At 38.6% G+C, this 21,426-nt stretch overlaps 1 protein-coding gene across 4 annotated transcripts in view; it reads left to right on the plus strand.

Moving 5' to 3' along the window:
* The window catches only part of LOC141434085 (homeotic protein antennapedia-like), a 227,255-nt gene that overhangs the window by 189,307 nt on the left and 16,522 nt on the right, over positions 1-21,426 (plus strand). For all 4 annotated transcript variants that reach the window (XM_074096369.1, XM_074096367.1, XM_074096370.1 and 1 more), the window contains one exon: positions 12,096-12,940. In XM_074096369.1, coding sequence (XP_073952470.1) covers positions 12,289-12,940 — 652 coding nt within the window. In that variant the 5' untranslated portion in view covers positions 12,096-12,288. The remainder of the gene's footprint in view (positions 1-12,095; positions 12,941-21,426) is intronic.

Below are 21,426 nucleotides of genomic sequence, written 5' to 3' on the forward strand. Positions count from 1 at the left end.
AATTTTCTTTTAAAGTGTGTATTGCATTTACGAACTTGCGATTTGACATAATTTGCTCGTACGTGTTATTGATAAAACGGTATGTTTACGCCAAAATTTAAATTCCATAATCGCTGGGCTTAACCCTTCTCAATTCCTGACAGGCTCTAAATTAATAGTGCGTGAAGGGCTGTAGCTATTTAGCAGTGTGACCTTAAGGGCGATTTAATAATAAGATTTATGGGCCCCAATACCGGAATACCTGAAACTAGTTCTTGGATGACCTAGTTTTGTATGCTAGTCTGGAAGTATAAGTCTTAAAAACTTTTTTTAATATGATAGGGGGAAAACAAGAAGGCCGGTGCCTGATGAAAAGCAATCAGCGCCGCCCAGTGGCGTAGCGTGCGTGGGTATTAGCCGCCCGGGACGGAAGAAAAATTTTCCGCCCTTTTATTTAGGGTTTTTGTTCTAATCGATCCGAATCGTAGGTGCGACATTTGTTTTTGGTTATGGAATTATCATCATCATCCCAACCTCACACGTCCCACTGCTGGGCATAGTCCTCCTCTCAGAATGAGAACACTTGGGCCGTAGTTCCCACGCGGGCCCAGTGCGGATTGGAAACTTCACACAAATACCATTATATTTTTATGGTATTTTTCCGCCCCCTAAATGTGCCACCCGGGGCGGATTGCCCCCGCCCTAACTACTCTACGCCACTGCCGCCGCCCATAGACACCCACAATATAAGTTGAGTCATGGATGCGTTGCCGGCCCTTTGAGAAAGAAGTAGGTTCGTTTTTGAAGATTCCTAAGTTATACCGGTCCGGAAATACTGACGGAAAACTTGGCTAGTGCGTAGTCAAGTCAAGCTTATTCGAAATGCGAACCGGCCAAGAGCGTGTCGGACACACCCGAAATAGGGTACCGTAACCATTACGAAAAATTAACTACCTAATATTTTTCTAAGGATTTTGTACGGAATATTCCAAGTTTAGGTATATTTTATACCTCAGGCTGCTATTTACTCTTAAACTACTAATAATTCTCAAGAAAACTTAACCGTTATAGTTTTCCTTGTAAGTTTGATATACTTACTACAATCATGAATTTAAAAAAAAAACCACCCACCGATTTAGATTTAGGGGGGCGATTGATTTTTATGAAATTTTGCACTTTAAAGTTGCATATTTTGCAAACAAATTACTGAATCGAAAAATCGTTTTATAAACCCCAAGGTTTTAAAAGGTAGTAATAGACCTATCCAACGACACCCCATACTACAAGATTGGATGAAAAAAAAACACCCCCACTTTGCGTCTATGGGAGGTACTCTAAAAAAAAAATGTTTTATGTTATGATTTTTTGTACCATTTTCTCAGCAAAGTTTACATATATATTCGTGCAAAATTACAGATTTCTATCATTGATACTTCCTGAGCAAAGCCGCGGATGGACAGACAGACAGACATGGTGAAACAATAAGGGTTCCGTTTTTGCCATTTTGGCTACGGAACCCTAAAAAGGACAGGTATTACAAAGTGCCTATCGTAAGGTAAGGAATTAAATGGTGTGTGTGAAGTTTCTGTTAATTACGCACTGAGCCTGCATTTGAACTAACCAAGCGCTCCCAATCTGAGAGGAAATATACCCGCATTGAAAGAAAGAAAGAAAGAAAGAAAATAATTTATTTATAACAGCAATGACACATAATAATACAAAATAATATAGCATTGAACAAAATAATATAGCTCGTAATTTCCAAGAGTCGAAAGCTCATAAGTCTACAGTTCAGTCGTCGTGACCGAACGATGACGAACGGTTTTCGTTCACTTCCGGCGCCGGCCGGAAGTCCACAGATACCGCCCGCCCGACGCGTAAATTAAACGGGCAGCTTCCTGTTTCACTGATAGAAATTCTATATTTTAAAATTTATTGAAAAATGTATAAAATTTATATAAATTTTTTGGATTATGATCAGAGAGCGGAATTTTCATGTCATTTTTTGACCTGTCATAGCGACTTCTTACTTATCAACTTCCGATATACATACATGTATCGATACACAACATAGGTACTAAAGAAGATTAAAAGTAGAGGTAAACAATAGGCACCCTTAAGTTAAAGAGCGATCTCTTCCAATCAACTTTCGATCAGTTGAAATTGTGAAATAGACATTTTGCAATTTGGATAATATTTTCTAATTTAATTACAGTTCAGTTTTTTTTTTCAATTTGAATTCTGAAATTCTTCTGTTCCAATAATGTCTATATAAGAGAAATAGATGATTATTTTTTCATATTTTCCGGTTTTAAACTACTTTTTTTAGTCAAATATCCATTTGTATGCGGAAAAAAAACGGTCTACATAACATGATAAGTTTACGATAATCTAATTTAAAGTCTAATCTCTAATATATCGACATCATTCAGGTAGAGTCGATAAGGAAGTCACTATCTGTCACACCTGTCGGCCAAAAAATGCCATGACAATTCCGCTCTCTGATGATGATATATATTTTTTAGGTTATGTTAGGTAAGTACTTCATCATCATCATAACAGCCTTTAACTCGCCCGTCTTAGGGCATAGGCCTTCTCTCGATTTCTCTACGCCTGACAATTCCTTGTCAACTGCGTTTATCTATCCACCACCTGCCTGCCGGCAGACGTCGTCCCTCCCTTCCAGCTCATTGATGGTTTCCCCTATTACGAGTGTTGGTGCGTGCGGTTATCTCCACTCGATGTTTGGTAATAGTGTTAAATGCATTGACTAAATACAACAATGAACAGAAATGCAGCAGCAGGTGGTAGGACCTTGTGAAAGATCCACCCGGATTGCTCCACCATCTTGCTCGCTAATCCTGCCGTGAAGCAGTAGTGCTTGCACTGCTGTGTTTCGGCGTGGAGAGTATGACAGCCGGTGAAGTTACTGCCACTTGAGGTATCCTATCTTAGGCCTCTAGGTTGGCAAGGCATCTGCAATGCCCCTGGTGTTGCAGGTGTCTATGAGAGGTGGTGATCTCTAACTATCAGGAGACCCACTTGCTCGTTTTCCACCCAAAAGTTTAAAAAAATGACATAGAAGCTTGGTAAGTATTTTTTTGGTAGATATAACATTAGCTATGTGATCGTTACGTTTTCAGATTATCCGATCCGATATTTGTATCGGAAACCGATACCGATATCGGGGCAAGTAAAACATATGAAATACTAGCCTTTGCCCGCGGCTTCGCCCGCGTGGAATTCGGTTATCGCGCGCTATTCCCTCGAGAACTATGCATTTTTCCGGGATAAAAAGTAGCCTATGTCACTTTCTGGCCCATAAACTATGCCAAAAATCACGTCGATTCGTCGCTCCGTTTCAAAGTCAAAGACGGACAAACACAAAAACATACAAACACACATACTTTCGCATTTATAATATTAGTATGGATGTACCTGTCTTTCAGCGTTTTCAGAGTATCCGACGCTCTTACGAAGAAAGTTTCGCCATCATTGAATGTTACTCTAATGTTGTCTAGGACAGGACTTCCCAAAATGTGCGTCATGACGCCCCGGGTCCCAGCACGTACCTACTGGTCCCAGCTCGCATATCCTGAGCTACAAATACTTCTATTTTCTATTATAAATGTATCCCAACATTTGCAACTTGTAAAGGGAGTCGCAATATTGAAAAGATTGGTAACCCCTGTCTAGGAATAATCATTTCTAAAGTCAAAAAGGAACGAAAAGAATGCCTCCAAACCGCATTCTGTCATAAACACTCATGTACTCGTACGTTCTTTCATGCTAAATACTTATGTATGTTGATGGTGTGTTCCTGTTATCCCTCATTAGGGACATAGCATAGAATCGTCGAAAAGTTTTCCATCTTGTATATAAGAATGCAAATAAAAGAGCTAAATGACTAAAAGAATTTCCTTGCTCACCCGCGACCTTACGATAGCTAAGCTTATGCAAAATATGCGTGTTCATGCAGTTCCTCCACCTCCACACTGAACACGCATATTTTGCTAAGCTTAGCTATCGTAAGGTCGCGGGTGAGCAAGGAAATTCTTTTAGTTCATTGATATGGACCTCCGCAAAGTAACGCCTGATTCAATAAATTATTTAAAAGAGCTAAGTCCAATAGTGTTGCTGACATAAAAAAAATAGCTACATTCTAATTAAATTAGCTAATGGCCGCTTCTAAAATAAAAAAAAAAACAGAAGAAAAAAAAAACAAAGCTTAACCCAACAAAATAAATAGCTACCCAAGAGAAAGCAAACGTGCGTAGGGTAACCGTGGTGCCAACATAGCCATTCAGAATGCGTTCCGAATTATTCAATGGAGCGGGAGCACGGCTGCGTTCGGAATTTTAATCGGTTTAGATGCTCTGCTTTCCTGTTTTAACTTTCACCTTTTCCTAAGGGGTGAAACTAGAAATCATTTACCCAAGTATTATTTCACAGAATGTCAAAAACGCAAAATTTGTCACAAGTTTGTATAGGTCATATAGAAGTTAATGATAACAATCTAACATTATACGTAGAAAACCAGATAGGTTCACTAAAGTTTTTTTTTGGCTAATCGAAAGCGATCTTTTTCCTGCACAAGACGGTTTAGTTGATCAATAAAAGTACACAACGTAAGCTGCCATCTACAATTAGCTAAGTATAAACTTTCTTTTAGTAAAACAGGCTTTAAGAATATCAAACTTTCTTGCGGGACCAAAACTTTCAGAGCAAAAACAGCATGTTTCAACCTTACTCTACATTTTTCGAAAAAAATCTTGACTTCAAACCTAAAAGAAAATAATAATATTACGTTTAAAACTTCCCAGCTCATCGCTCAGAAGCCCTTCATACGAACGAACGCCACTCAGGCACAGTTGACTTAAAAGCTACGTCGCTACCTTTTGACGGAGTTCCAATTAAATACTACAGGTGGCGCAACTCAAAAGTTGCGTATTTTTACAACAGATGGCGTTGTAATCAATTTCCATTTTAAGCTCTTTATTTTTTGAATTTCATGAACTGATAGATTTGTGTGTGTGTGTGTTGTTGAGTATTATACTTATGATTTTTTGTAGAAATTAACTACGCTTTTTACCTATTTGAGATCAAGGTCAATTGATTTGAAGTCAAGCATAACAAGACTTAACAAAACCACAAAGATAGATTTGCTATGATTATTTATTGATAAATCTATCTACAGAATTAAAGGAGTGATTTCATCTTGACTCTAAAATTTCGTAGGAAAACGCGACGAATGAATCTCACGTCATTTGTTTTTAGAGGTAAACTGCAAAGGGGCAAATTTTAAAAATTTCCGAAAAAATGCTATGTATAACTGCTCTATGAGATAGTAGGTACAAATAAGTGTTAAAACGCCTTGCAGCATGTCCCCATGTAGATACCTGTTCTAGAACTATTTTATCGGTATGTCCGTCCGTATCGCCCCCGCTCTATTGTCCGAACGTATGCAAGCGATGTTAGTCGTGTCGCAATTACAAAGGTGTCGGCGGCCGTATGTCTATAAATCAGCGCCGCGCGATATAACAATTAGCTGGTATGATAGCAATGTTAATTAAACGAATATAATGCGACCGGAGCGCCGCTGCGGCCGAATTTGGAACTATGCGGCTTCGTCGGAGGAGAGTGATATTTTATATCTTTTAAATTTATTGTCAGTAAATTATTGTGCTATTTTTGTCTTTATCAGTATTTGAATTTTGAACATCCCCTTCAGTTTGTCTTGTTGTTCAAAATATGATCTTATATCACTATTTTTTTTTCAACAAACGAGCATTACAGTTGACTTGATGGTAATTAACGCGGCCTATGGACACCTACAGTCACCATTGGGACTGCTGGTGCAGGCAGAAAAGGCAAACACACCTTTTAAAGGCACCCATGTCGTAGCCTTATAGTAGCTTAGGTATGTTGGGAAACCTCAAATTACTCCTTTTAAAATTTTGTATGTACCTACGGAGCAAAAAATATCGCTTAAATCACATAACAGAAATGCGCTATCCAATGAGAACTTCTTTAATAGGTTACAAGGTAACACTAATTGATCTATAATTAAATTTAATGATGGTCATATTAACACCTGTCAAGTTTACACTTAGCTCGTTCGCCTTATCTAAGTATGCGATTCAATTACGACTAGTTAGTCAATGATAGCGACCAAGTAGGTAATCGGAGGGTAATTAACACATAGTTGATAGCATTCTTCAAGTGATTTACTTAAGCCATTTACGGGTGTCTCGAGCTCTGACTTAAAAAGGCGGTTACAGACGTACGTGACTGGATGCTTGCACAAGAATGCAGCTAAAGTTTTTGTTCACATTTAGGCACCAAAAATGCAATTTTATATTTATTTCATCATCATCATGATATCAGCCATAGGACGTCCATTGTTTGACATAGGCGTCCCTCTATATTCTGAAAACCAAAAACACATTAATTTCATTTAGGCGAAAGGACTGATCATAAAACTGATCTGACTGATGTGTGTTTGAAGGTGGTAGGACCTTGAGCAAGGTCCGCCGGATTGCTACCCTCATCTTGCTCGCTAATCCTGCCGTGAAGCAGCAGTGCTTGCACTGTTGTGTTTCGGCGTGGAGAGTAAGACAGCCGGTGAAATTACTGGCACTTGAGGTATACCTATCCCACCTTAGGCCTCTAGGTTGGCAACGCATCTGCAATACCCCTGGTGTTGCAGATATTTATGGGCGATGGTGATCTCTTACCACCAGAAGACCCACTTGCTCGTTTGCCATCAAGTCGAATAAAGAAAATTGACAAAACAAATTAACAAGAAAGTAAATGTCCCAGTGCACGACATGCTTATGCCCAGCAGATGACATCCTGCTGTCACTTATATTGCTAAAGATTCCAACTACTGGGACAGCGTCGAGCACTGGGACGTTTTCCTCACTACAGACGCGTAAGTTAACGAAAAAGTAGTTCCCAAAACGCATCACCTAAGTTCTAAAAGTTCCCCTCAATTATTGAAGTTCAGCATATCGCTTAGTCATTATCTCCACCAAGATATCGGGTCCATTACCTGTAGACACTATACAGAATCCTTTGATGGCCGGTCTGGAATGTTAGCCATTTTGATTGCAGCCCGTAATTGATCGTGGTCGCTTTGATTGCCAGATTCTTGGTGTTTGTTGGACCATGATGCTTTGAATAGATAGAACCATGAGGTTCCTGTATTGCATGAACAGGCGCTTGGGATGTTTCTAGGCGCTAGAGTGTAATAAAGGGCGATCTGGTAAGGGTTGGAGAGGTAGTGCTTTGATTATGGCAATTTTTTTTTGTTAAAAATCACACACACACACCACCACTTTCAAATGATGATGATGATGATGATCCGAGTGATGTAAGTTTTAAAATAGGTGGTAGGTACGCAGGTTCATTTTTCAACTAGTATCAAACTGAAAAACACACTGCGTACATTATGCGTGGTCACGCGAGCAAAGTTTGTACTTTGCACAGCTGCAGTTTCGCGAAATCTAAAAAATAGTATGTATGGAAATTGATAGGAAATAATAGTAAATGCTAGTTGGTATGCGTTCAGGAATACAAACGAGTGCAATCTCAGAATAATTAAATGCGGCATTAAGAAGACAAGAAATTTAGCCTAACCCGACCAAGCGTGAGTTGGACTCGCGCACTGTAGGTTTCATGCAAATAATAAAACATATAGTCGAGCATAGAACCTCCTCCTCTTATAGTCGGTTAAAAAGCAATAAAAAGTATGTTTCAAATTTTTGTAACCAATAAGTTTTGAACATTTCCCTTTATTTCTTACAGTTCCAAGGGATTATACGCTGAAAGAATAATTTGATTATAAATTTAAACTTGCTCTACCTATCATAAGGTCGCGGGTGAGCAAAGTTATTGTTTTAGTTCATTGACATGGACCTCCGCAAAGTAACGCCTGATTAAATAAAGCCAAGTCTTGCCCTACATCCAGGTCGTCCCTCCATCTCCATGAAAAACAAATGAAATTGATAAAAATTGACACTTATTTTTTAAAAAACGCACACGTTTACAACCGGGCCACATGAAAAATAATGAAGCCAGTGCGGAAATTCTGAAGTTGTCTGATTAAATTTAGAAGTTGCGGGTGTAATTATGAGTACACGGTATTTCACTCAGGTCCCGCTTAGCGGAGCTCTGGAGGGTCGTTGTCGACTTTTTGATGACGCGAAAAAACTGTCGTTGTGTTCCGTGTGTTTTAATTCAGTGCTGTTTGGAATTAAAAAGGATTTTGTTTTTTTTATTGGAAAAAAAAATTATGGGCAAGGCTCAGGAAAAGGTTCTACAGGCTCTCTGGACTTGGATGGCTAATTGAATCAGCCGTTAAGTACTTTGTAGAGACCATCCAGTAGGCATAAACTAAAATCAATTACTTTTTCTAATTTAATTACATCTGCGTAATACACAAATAAAAAAAACTGTAAATACCTGCATTATTATTGTGGCATTGAATATAGACTATGGATAAATATTTAAACGACTTCGTACTTACTAAAAAAAATGTTCCTTTTGTACATTTTACGCGTATTTAACTTCATCCCTATACTCACAAGCATTAAGTTCAAATTCCATCTAAATCTTACGTTAATCGCGTTAACTTATATACCTAGTGGCATCCACGAAGACGCGTGATTTTATCAAAATTAGGCATTAATGACATTGTAATAAGAACCACGGCACGCGTCATCGTGAATTACTCTACCTACACATCTATTAAATACTTTAAAATTAGACCCGTTAATTTAAACTTTAAGAAGATGCCGCATAATTAATAATTAGTCCAGACCACAGAGCATGGAAATAATCGGAGATCAAATAGATTAATACACACGCCCGTTGTAATGGATGTTCCCACACTCTGGCCCTTTGAGGGACGAACATAGAACACGTCGTGATGAGTTGACGCGTATTTAGTGCACTCCTGAGTAACAAATGTACGAAACTTTCCATAAAATAAAATGTTGTATGGTCTTTGAACTAATTCTAACTTTGTTTTTTAGGTGTTGTGTTAGTATATTTCTCTTTTAATTTTGATACAAAGCTTAGCTTTCTCTATTCTTCCGTTACCAAAATAGTTTTCCTAGAAAAGTTACGGCTTCGAATTTCATTTTATGAAAATATTTTTAGGTTTTAAATACGTACTAGCAGAAATTAATTTCGTTGAAACTGTGTGATATTCTGGGATAAAGTATTATAGTTATGTGAATGCGTTAATCTAATTAAGCTATGATCTATGTATGCCATATTTCTTAAAAACCTGTTTAGCAGACTTTACATGATAGATTTACGAACATCCATATATAAATAGGTACATATACTTAGGTACCTACGTAGTTTGTACAGTCCAACAAATTGAATCATGACTCAGGGTGGAACCTTTGTGCTACTTATGTCATGTTGACAGCTCATACTTTTGTCAAGAAAATCATAGTCAAATTGATTATTAAAAGGTTCCACCTTGGGTCATGATTCAATTTGTTCGACTATACGTCCTACTTAAACCCATAAAATACGATGAAATATCCTTAAAGAATCAAATTAAATTCAATCAATAAACAAGTATTTTATAGCATTACCTGCACAAATTTCAAAATTAAAGGCGTCTATTTTCGTCACAAAATGAAAGGAAGTCTTTCCTCCGAACCCGTTCCAAAACCGATAGACGAATAAATCAGAACCACTTTGTGCTCCCACAATAGCTCTTTAATTGACAAATAGTTGAAATGATAAATACAGGCACTGGGAATCTCCCAAAATATCCCCTTTGATCATCCCGTGATTAACAGCTCCCGGCGACTACGCGAATTCATATTAATATTCTTTTTAATTTAGTCTCTTCTCTATTAGACTGCCTTATTCTGGGATGATTTATCAGCTAGTCTTAAAACACGATGTACGACTAGTTATCGAATATTTTAACAATTCCCACGTCTCGGGAAACTATTCCGAATGATAAACTAACGATCCGATTCTTCAATGAAGCTGATAGAACAGATATTTCTGTATGAAAATAATATTGCTCGCATAAATTTTGGTTCACCGTCATGTTTACAAAAATATGTAAACATTTCATTCACCAGATAGATAAAATCGTGGACAATATATTTGTTTGATTCGATTCAGGTTTTTATGTGACAGTTTGTTTCGTCACTATACAATCTTGGAAAATATATCACGACAATGTTAACATATACAGTTAGTGAACAACAAGATAATTAGACACGTACTAAGAAACTATAACAGTTGCCCCTAAGATCATGAGAACAAACTGAGTGACTCAGAGAAACCGGCTCCTAATAAATCAAAACACGGTCGCCCGTTATCAAATTATCAAAATCACGTGGGCCTGTTAATTTCACCTGCGCTCGCGCCGCTCTAAGACATGTTCCTTGAACCGCCGCGGCGATCTTATCTCGACCCCGAAATAATTGCGGGCTAGAACATTAGCCCGTGTTCTCCAGATTAAAAACTGTAACTTCGAGATAACGCTTAGAAAAAAATAACAGCCAGTATCAAAACTCGTTAGATCGATAACGGCTTTTCTTGCACAATTCGAAATTCGAATTAAAAAGATAACAACAAGGCATTTCAAATAAGCAAAAGCCCATAAATCAGTCGCGGCTCGTCTGTATCTATGTAGGTATTCGCAGATTGGTGTGTCCAATCTACTTGCCGGAATGCAAATGGAAATTGAAAATTAAAAAAATCGTGAGGGTTGTCCCGTGTGGAGGGTGGTAAAATCGTAAATTTAAATTGTTCGTCCCTCAACATGCAAATTTACGAAATATCTAGCCGTGGTGCGGTTAGTGGCCTGGGAGTACCGACTTATGAATAAATCTGCAGTATTTGAGGAGAATAGATACTAACAAATAATTTCAATCATTGTTCACTTCATTACGTAACTGCGTATTTAAATTTACTAAATAACTATGCTTATCTTTTTCCACAGAAAAAAATCAATCTTAGGACCTTAATGGAGCGTAAATCAAACAACGTATATTTATATTGAACTATTACTATTAATTTGACTTTCATATAGTTCGTAAGAAGGTTGTATAAATAACGTTAAACAAGCATATCGTCAGATTTTTTCTGTTGTTACGAAACAAACGGTAGCATTTATTTCATTGAACATTGTTTTAGAGCCGCCGCCATCATTAAGAGCCGCTAATGAAGCTTGAACTTCGGGTTTTAAATAACATGCGCCGACCCCGAGGGGCGGCACCGCTCCAGCAATATGCTGTAAGGATTTTTTACTTTTGACATAAGTTTAACAAACCATGTCCAAAACACTTTGAAGTGACTTTGCCATGTTGCCCTAATATCTCCTCAGTTCGTGACACCACTCCAAACATAACACTGAAGATACTTCCACGTAAACCAAATCATTAGTTAAGTAAATGTTGTCCTACTCCAAGAATATTTGCGTGCGTTACTGCTTACTTTTTGTAGTCGCTACTTGATAAATTCTGGTAGCTGTCACATAAAGCACGTACAAAATATTTTTATTTACCTACTTAAAACCTGTTGAATGAGATCACACGATAACGCCGGGTTTATGGAGACTCTAGCCTCGCTACAGAAATTAACGTCCGTGTAAAGTTATGTCGTCGGGCGGCGAGCGGTTGTCACTCATGCTCCATCAACTGCTGGGAAATGTCGTGGTATGACGGCGGGTCAACCACATGTACGCGACGTGACACTATGTCATATCCCTGTCTCACTTTTCTGGACCACCTTCCGCCAGTCAGACAAAGACGAACTTCAAACTCGACTCGCGTTTCTAAGAATGCACCGCTTAGTTATCTGCGTAAACGGGGGCCCGTATCAGACAGGTTGTCGCTAATAGGCGTTTTACTTGGAACATATGAGGTTTTATGTCTTCGTGTGTGTCCCAGCTTTAGGACACGTGTCAGTCTGTGTCAGCCGTCAAGTCGGCGGCTGCGTGTTGACTCTGGCGCATCTAGCTGCGAGCTCGCCAACGAAAACAATCGATCGCGAACCGCTTCTCGATATCTGACCGTTCGAAAAATAATTTAATTATAGATCGACTAAGTGCATCAACCTTTGCTTTTCAGATTCGCCGAGGATCCGATGAGGAGACACCGTCCTTCGCCACCGCGTGAGCCGCCAGTGCGACAGATCGTGCCCGTGTAGTGAATGGAATCCGAAGTGTTATTGTGGTGATCGAACGGTGATAGTGTCGGCCCGAGCGGCCGAGAAGCTGCGACGGAAGATACGGACGCGAGCCGCGCGGGCGGCGGGCCCGCGATGAGCGCCAACAACTGCGACAGCATGGCGTACTTCAGCAATGCGTACATGCCGGACATGCGGAACGGCGGCAGCCACGAGCACCAGCAGGCGCACGCGCACTACGGCGCCGTGCCGCAGCAGCACGAGATGGACGGCTGCGACCCTCAACTGCGGCCGGCGCAACACCACTACACCGCGCAACCAGCGCCCGGCATGCCTTACCCGAGGTTTCCACCCTACGACCGACTAGGCTACTACCAACAGATGGAGCAGAACGGCTACCGGCCGGATAGTCCATCTCAAATGGGTCACATGGGTCCTAAAGGCGACGGATACGGTCCGAACGGGCACCAACCGCCGACGCCGGCGGTGTATACATCTTGTAAGCTGCAGGCGGCGGCGGCGACGGCGGGCGGGGTACCGGGCAGTCCGCCGCTGGAGCAGGCGCAACAAATGCCCCACCATATGCACCCCCAGCAACATATGGTGCAACACGGGGTGCATCAGCAACACCTCATGTACCCCGTGGACGACATGCAGCACCAGACGCAAATGCCGCCCATGCACCAGCAGCCCATGCACGCCCAACAGCCGCCCCCACAGCAGCCTCCGCCCAATACCAACGCCTCGCTGCCCAGTCCACTCTACCCCTGGATGAGAAGTCAATTTGGTATGTTCCATACTATTTTGTTTGTTCATGTTCTTAACACTGTCATAAACTTATTCGATAGCTTGGACAGGATTTTAGTTGCGTAAGTCAATGAAAGGATAATTTCATCAAAATTGAATGTTGAAAATCAAAAAGTCGCCTTGTGTTGCACGCGTTTTACCGAGAAATTAGAGAACTGAACTTATAGTGAGATTATAGAGAGAATATAGACTACCTACGAGTATAAGTAGTAATTTGACTGTCATACTGTTGCAACGGAGGTGTAATTTTGAAAATTACCGTACCGATTTACCTCAACATTTTGTAACCACGGCTACGACAAGATCCTGCAACTATTCAACCGACATAGCGATAGGTTTTAAACTGAGGTTTTAAACAATAACGAGACACAAGAATAGTTCGAAGAAGCAGCGACAGGTGGTTACTAAAAATTTAAAAGTAAAAGCGAATTCCGGTGGCGTTTAATACAATTAGTTTTGCACAATGTACAGGTAGCAAAAATGGTTTGCAAGTTGGAAGACAAATTTCGCTCCCCGCGCGCATTGACGTGAAACAATAAGTGCCAGAAACAATACCGCCGGTTCCGGGATTATGTTTTATGGGTCGAACTGGTATTCAAAAGGAATTTCACTTTTCATGAAATTTACAACTCGGGGAGTACAAAAGGCTCACCTTCTGTTTAGCTGGATGACGGCACGAACAATGCGCCCTCGAGTTGCGCTACCGTCTCCTACTGTTTTTGAATTTGTCTGAGAACTGATTTATGGTAGACTCGCCTGATTTAGGGATTCTATTGTAATTGGCGAGGTCATTGAAATTGCGGAGTTTGGAGACTTTTGCAGTTGCCAATTTAGTTTTGCTAGTACGCCGGCCGCGAGCTTAACGTTTTTGGAGTATGTTAATAATTAGAACTAAAATGTTTGTCTGAATCCGTTTCTTTCGCTTGATTGACTAAAATGTGAAAAACGTGAAAGTGCTTACCTTGAATTGAAAGTGTGATCTGTCATCAAGTTTAATTCTTTTAATTGCTGTGGAAGTATACGTAAGAGTTATTTTTAATGATACATAGAGCTATTTTCTTGATCCATGTAAGTTTGTATCGGTTTTTCATTAATTTTGAAGAATATTTATCCTTACTTAAGTATTCTTGGGTGCATTGCATTGGGTTTGGAAATAATCTGTGTCGCATTTTGTATTGTATTGTAACTCTTTTATGTACATAAAACATATGAAAATTGCAGTTAACAAGAGAAAGAGACGTAAAAAGGCAAACTCATCCCTTAAAGGGATCTCTACCAGTTAACCTTTGAACGATTGAAAGGACAACAAAAACAAGAGTAGGCGCTACAATGGAAAGATAAAAGAACCGAAAATTTTGACACTGCTGCTCAGTTACGAATATCGCTATAACTATAATATAATAACCTATAATTTGAATTAACTATAGCAATTTACGCCAACGATGAAGTTCTGTACCCACTTCGGCTTCATAATCAAATTAACCACCAAACATAGTACCTATGTATTGTATATAGCTGATCAGTGATCACTTAAAAAAAGGATATATTTTTCGAAATTTTACATTACCACAGCTAATGTACATTTTTATATATCAATTTTATCACTAGACTAAATATGTGTCAATGCTGGACATAGGCCTCTTTTCAGAAAAAGATGGTTTGGAATGTAGTTTCCACACAAGCCCAATGAAGATTTTGAACTTCACACATAATACTATAGAATTGTTTCGCAAGTGCATTCTATACGATTTTCCATCACTGAAAATCTCATGGCCTAATTATAATTGTAATTTCGATCATAAGTTCTGGAAAACGCAGGTGTGTGACCCTGCATGGGCTTGAAATCCCGATCCTCTGTTTGATAGGTCATAGGTTAAACCACGACTTTTTTATCATATTGACTTATTTTAGCACCTGTTTATAGTTTATGTGCCAATCAGACACTTCTTAGAGCCAGCAGTGGTTGCCAGTGTGTTATTTAAATTTAATGTTGATGAGGCATAGATAGATTATGATTGTCTTCTACGACGTTGAGACATGATAGCGAGAATAAATCTCCTGGTGTTGGATGAGGAACAAATTGTGCTGCAACAATGTAGCTTTCTTCGATAATTCAACGTAATTTTAGAGCATTTTATGAAAAACGTTTTATAGAAATGTCTTTATGAGTCGCTGTTGCATCAATCTTCATAGAAGCATTTATACTTCTCTGTGGTAATCCCACAAATAGTATATGTATGTGTGTGCTTGATGAACTTAGGTGTACAGATAGCTGGACTCCTGAAATAACATATAGGCTCTTTTCATACAACATGCATAGTTTTCATTCACAAGCACGATGTAAGTTTTTAGAAACCTATGGGAATTTAGTAGAATTTCGGAATTTCATATCTTCACAAACTTTCTTAGTGATAATATTTTATTTGTAGGATAGCATAGGATAATATATGATGGCGCTTATGAAAATTGGGGTTTTGTCTTGGGGTTGCTTTTTTGACTCTCTTTGTTATAACGAATACAGTTGTATGATTTAACTACTGTTCTTCGGTGCAAATTGCAAATCGTCCACTTGAATTGACCATTTTGAATTTGGACCAAAACCAAAAACCATCCAAAGTGCATTTTGTCAAAATATAATTGTGCTGAAAAATATTTACAACCGAATTTATTTTTGTTGTAAAGTAATTAAACCCTTCGTAAATATTGTCCATTATAATGTATGAGCAAAATGAAATAAGCAATAAATGAATGTTGTCTAAATCAAGTAATAACTTGATATGTAGGTAGGCCCAAATTAAATGATTTCGGGTGGAACATATTTACAATTCGTCATATTTCTGAGTGTACATAAATATAAGTGGTCGTTTTCTTTTGGCGTACATCAAATTTGTCTATTTTACCTTGGGACAAGATTTAATTTTCGACTATATTCAAGATGGTCAATTTTCCTTGTTGATGTTTTTCAAATTGTCATTTTTCTGCTTTGACGTATAATTTCGAGTTGTCCATTTTCCATTTGCACTAAATGACAGTAAATCTAATTATGTGAATACCTAGGTACTTATAACTTATTATTATTGCACATTCGTCATCATCATCAGCCGCTGTCCACTGTTGAACAAAGGTCCCCCCTTAGAATGCCACAGTGAATGACAACTTGCCGTTTGCAATCACCGGTTGCCCGCATCTTTCGCGAAGTTGTCGGTGGGAGAACTGACCCTTCGTCTTCCGGTTTGCGGTCGTCACTCGAGGACCTATCCCCCCAACGGTTGTCTGTTATCTGTTTGCACACTGCGAGCTCGTATTGTTTTAAATTGGTTATAATATAATCTGATGCAGATAGTTGATGATAGAGTTACCTTCATAGATACTTACGCACTTGTACATTTTATATACATTTAATTAAAAATGGGAGTAGACATCATTACAGGTAATGGTGCTCTTCTAAATTATTTATTTATTTCAATTTGCAATAACGACATGGTAATTCTTAATAACGCGAGATGAGGCAGATCAATCAGTCTTAACAAGTAACCGTTTAACCGTCTTTTAACTAGCAGATAACCACTAGATCATTAACGTATGAAAGATGGGTTCCACTTAGAACCCACGGTAGCAAACACTTGCACTTACCAATCTCTCGTTAGCTCACGTTATCTACTTGAAACCATTCGATCATTTATCTTCGAAAAATCGGTTGCCATCTTTAAAAATCCGACCAATGGCAACTCTCGTGTGGCTTTTAAAAATAGATTTGCCGTCTCGTTTGAAGCGGATGAATCATTAATCATCTGAACAGCGTATCCTATAGCCATTAATAATGAGATTCCATGTTTTAGGCGTTTGTTTCTTTCTTGGTTTTTATTTAATTTTAAATGAAAGTTGCGAATGGTATGTTATGTATAAAAAGTTTGGGTTCCAAATTTAAAACAGCTTTTGAGCCAATTTTTTTAAATCTAAACTAGTTGTTGCCTGAATCCCGCGGAACTTTGCACCTTCATGGGATAAAAAGTAGCTTATGACTATGATATAGCTTTCTGTGAGGGAATTTTTGAATTCTATTCATTAGTAAGTACCTACCAGAAATTTTAAGCAAACAGACAGTAAGTCTAAAATGTGTTAGCATTTTTGTGAGCTTTCTGATAGTTAAATCTGTTTGGCGTGTGGAAGACAGTGGTTTTTTGTACGAAAGCACATAAGTACTTACCAACACCAACGCACTGACGTAGCTTTCTTGCACGTGTAGTAAACTAGTAACGAAGCAAGGTTAAAAGCTCCTAGTTCTTATATTCTTAGAACTATGTGTAGTAAAGATAAGTTACATGTAAGGTGACCCGGGGCTATTGTAGTTGGGGGGATATTGTATTTGAGCCGTCTGACGGCGTCCTTACGACGCCATGTTCACCATGTTCATGTGTGTTGTGTGAAGACAGTCTTCTGCCGAACACAACGTTAAATGGCCGAGAAGAACATGGTGTCGTAACGACGCCATCAGACGGCTCAGATACAATATCCCCCCAGCTACAATAGTCCCGGGTCACGTTACTAAAAAATAATTTACTTCATCTTTTGACTTTATTATTCTTTAACCAATCCCGAAGTCGTTCCTCATCTCCTGCCAAAGCCTTTCTATTCATCGTTACCTTCACGCCTTTACCCAAAACAACACCCTTGCCAATGATGTATACCGTGCCTAACGGCGCAGAAAGATAGACTTACCTAGTCCGAGGTAGGCCGAGATAAGTCGCCGCGAATCGAGGTGGAAATGGAAATATAATGGGTCCCCCCACCCCCCCTTAGGTCGCGCACACAATGGTGGATAGACGACTTGTTACATTTCATTGTACAGTTATCAGCCCAAGGCTTTTGTGAGCACCCGATGATTGAATACGAGAATTTGTTTCGGTGCCTGCTTCTGATTTCGGCCGTTTGCGCTGAAAGAGCGCTGTTGAATAGGCGTATGTATGGGCGTATTTGTTTTGCTGTGGGTGAATTGTTTCAAATGCGGTTAGGGCTACAAATTTTCTAGTCAAATTTCGACCAATTTTTATTTTGCGAGACAAGGCCAATCTTCTCTTTATTTATTTATGAAAAAAATAACACAGGAATAAATTGATCAACTGATGGTTACTGTCGCAAACATAACAGTATTGTACGGATACTAGTATATTAAAATGTTTTTTTTGTAAACGTTACCAGCTGACGTGCCTGCAAAATACCTCCTATTAGTGCTATGTTTGATGAGTATCACCGCCTATGGACACCGGCAATGCTGAAGGACTGTAGCTGCGTCTCCAGCCTAAATTACTAAAATAACAATACCTCAAGTGCCATAAATTCGTCCACACCTCACATGTAGGCGAGGTACTTACCATTTCTTTTGATTTATTAAATCTGCAATTAAGTAGGCGATAACTTGGTACATTTATTTTACATCCTACTCCCTAGTCCTGATCGGATTTGGATGATATCTGTTGCGATAGCTGTATGTATGGAATAATACGAATACATAGGTTATTTTTTTATCCCGAAATCCTAACAAAATTCCAAATTTCTTACAGCTAGGAGTAGAGGCATTAAAAGCACGGATCTTTTTATGCAGCTTTATTGAAATTCACGTTTTAATTTTTGGAAATTCCCACGGGAGTTTTTGTGAAATTCCGGAATATCAATAATTCAACTGGTTTGCGCGTGCGAAGCCGCGGGTAGTTGAATATAAAACTGCAATAATTCAGATGAAATTTAAAAATAACTTTTAATTTCGTAGATAATTCAAATTAAATTAGTCACTAAATAATATACAGAGTCACTAAATAGTATTATAAGTAGTCTTATCACTATCTTCATTTTCCTTTTACAGAACCTACCGATTTTCTCTCAAGTAATCGTGACGTCACCCATTGTCAGCATGGTGGATCGATTATCGAACAATGTCGATAAATGCACCAATAGATTGGATCCGAAGTCCTTTGTGCCGTATCAATGTCCCCAACGCCATTCTTCTTTAACTGATATTCATCCTGAAATAAGAATTTCAGATTGAGTTGGCACCGTTTCCGATGTAGGTTGACTTTATACGATATCCGTATACTGATGTATGTATGTTGATATTGTTGATCAACGATTATATTCAATGCATACTAGCTATTCCCCGTAGCTTTCATCTATACAGATACGTCCCTCGGGAATTTTGTGCTTTGCTGGGATGAAGTAGTCTTAATTAATCAGGGATGCCTTTCTAGTCATGACATTATTTTTAGAATAGGGATGTTGACACCATTAAATAATTCGAAGACACGACTCCAGTAAAAAAAACGCTTTATTTTAGCCCTGAAAACCAGATTAATTTTTGATTAACTGCAAAATTAGATTTTTGTTGCTTTAAAACAAATAAATAGTTAGTTGATTGAGTTGGCGAGCAAGTGACGTCATATGTTGCTATTTCCAATCAAACTCTATAGGAGAATTGTGTTTTGACAGCTCATAAAAAGTACGTCAGTTGATTGGTGGAGTCAACATCCCTATTGGATGGGAAAATTAAAAAAATCTATTCAAAAAGTACCAAAAATTATCCTTTACATATATAAGTATATTATAAGCAAACACTGTTAGTGTGTTTATCTATGTGTACCTGTTTATTTTATTGGTAAAGATATATAAGTAAAAAAACCGGCCAAATAGGGTTCCGTAGCCATTACGAAAAAATTATGTAATATTTTTCTGAGGATTTCGTATTTTTTACGGAATATTCCTAGTTTAGGTATATTTTATACCTTAGGCTGATATTTACTCTTAAACTACTAATAATTCTCAAAAAAACTTAACCGTTATAGTTTTCCTTGTAAGTTTTATATACTTACGACCATCCTGAATTTTTTCAAATTTTTCCACTCGATTTTAATGAAAAAGTGCACTTTAAAGTTTAATATTTTGCAAACAAATCACTGAATCGAAAAATCGTTTTATCAACCCCCTAATGGTTTTAAAAGACCTACCCAACGACACCCCATACTACAAGATTGGATGAGAAAAAAAAATCACCCCCACTTTTTTTACGTCTATGGTACTCTAAAAAAAAAATTATTTTTATTTTTTTACTGTACCATTTTGTCGGCATAGTTAACATATAAATTCGTGCAAAATTACAGCTTTCTAGCATTGATACTCCCTGAGAAAAGACGCGGACGGACAGACAGACAGAAAGACAGACATGGCGAAACTGTAAGGGTTCCGTTTTTGCCATCTTGGCTACGGAACCCTAAAAAGGACAGGTACTACAAAGTGCCTATCGTAAGGTAAGAAATTAAATGGTGCGTGTTAAGTTCCTATTACGCACTGAGCCTGCATAGGAAATATAGACCAAGCGCTCCCAATCTGAGAGGAAAGGTGTTTTGCAGGTGGTAGGACCTTGTGCAAGGTCCGCCCGGATTGGTACCACCATCTTGCTCGCTAAATCCTGCCGTGAAGCAGCAGTGTTTGCACTGTTGTGTTACGCCGTGGAGAGCAAGACAGCCGGTGAAATTACTGGCACTTGAGGTATCCCACCTTAGGCCTAAGGAGACCTAGAGGAGGTTGGCAACGCATCTGCAATCCCCCAGGTGTTGCAGGTGTCTATGGGCGGTGGTGATCTCTTATCAGGAAACCCACTTGCTCGTTTGCCATCCAGTCGAATAAAAAAAAAGGAAGCATACGAATATAATCATTTATGCAAAGTTTCCTCGGCATGAATCTCAAGTTCAAAAACTTAATTAAAATAATTACTCAAACCCCGAAGTAATACTTAAAAAAAAAATATAATTAATTTCATAGAGCGTAAATGTCGTTTCAAATTATAGATTAATTTCTCTCTACCTTATTAGATAGAACCCTCAAACACAGAAGAATCTTGAATGTTTTTATTAAAGTAAGAAACCCCTATTCTCCCCTTGTATTTACACGTGCTATTATTTGCATAACGTTTTTTTTTTCGAGGGGTGGCGGGAGTGACGGATAAAAATATATTTCTAATTCTGTGCGGTACTGACTTTCCGGTTTAGGCGGTGACTTTGACGGATGGCATTTTTGTGCTTTGATATTTTTACCCAGGATAGGCAATTCGGAACGGTTCAGGTATCATGTATTTTCGGTAGTGATTTTTTTCAGGAAGATTATATACTTGTACTATACCAACTATGTTTAAAAGATTTCACTAAGAGAAAACAGGAGTTACAGAGTTCGTAGCAGATACCTAAGGGTTTGGGTATCTATTGGTTGGTCGTTGTCTCGAATCGATGTTGTAGATTGTGTGTTATCTCTGGGCCATTTGTTTTAGTTTTTTTCACCCGACTGCGAAGAAAGAGGGTTATGTGTTTGACGGGTATGTATGTATGTAAGTATGTATGTATGTATGTCTATTCCTATGTCCTCTCGTAACTACTCAACGGCTAAACCGTATTAGCTCCAGTGCCCTTCGTACAGCCGAACATC

The sequence above is a fragment of the Choristoneura fumiferana genome, chromosome 13 (assembly GCF_025370935.1).
Source record: "Choristoneura fumiferana chromosome 13, NRCan_CFum_1, whole genome shotgun sequence".
NCBI classification, from domain to species: domain Eukaryota; kingdom Metazoa; phylum Arthropoda; class Insecta; order Lepidoptera; family Tortricidae; genus Choristoneura; species Choristoneura fumiferana.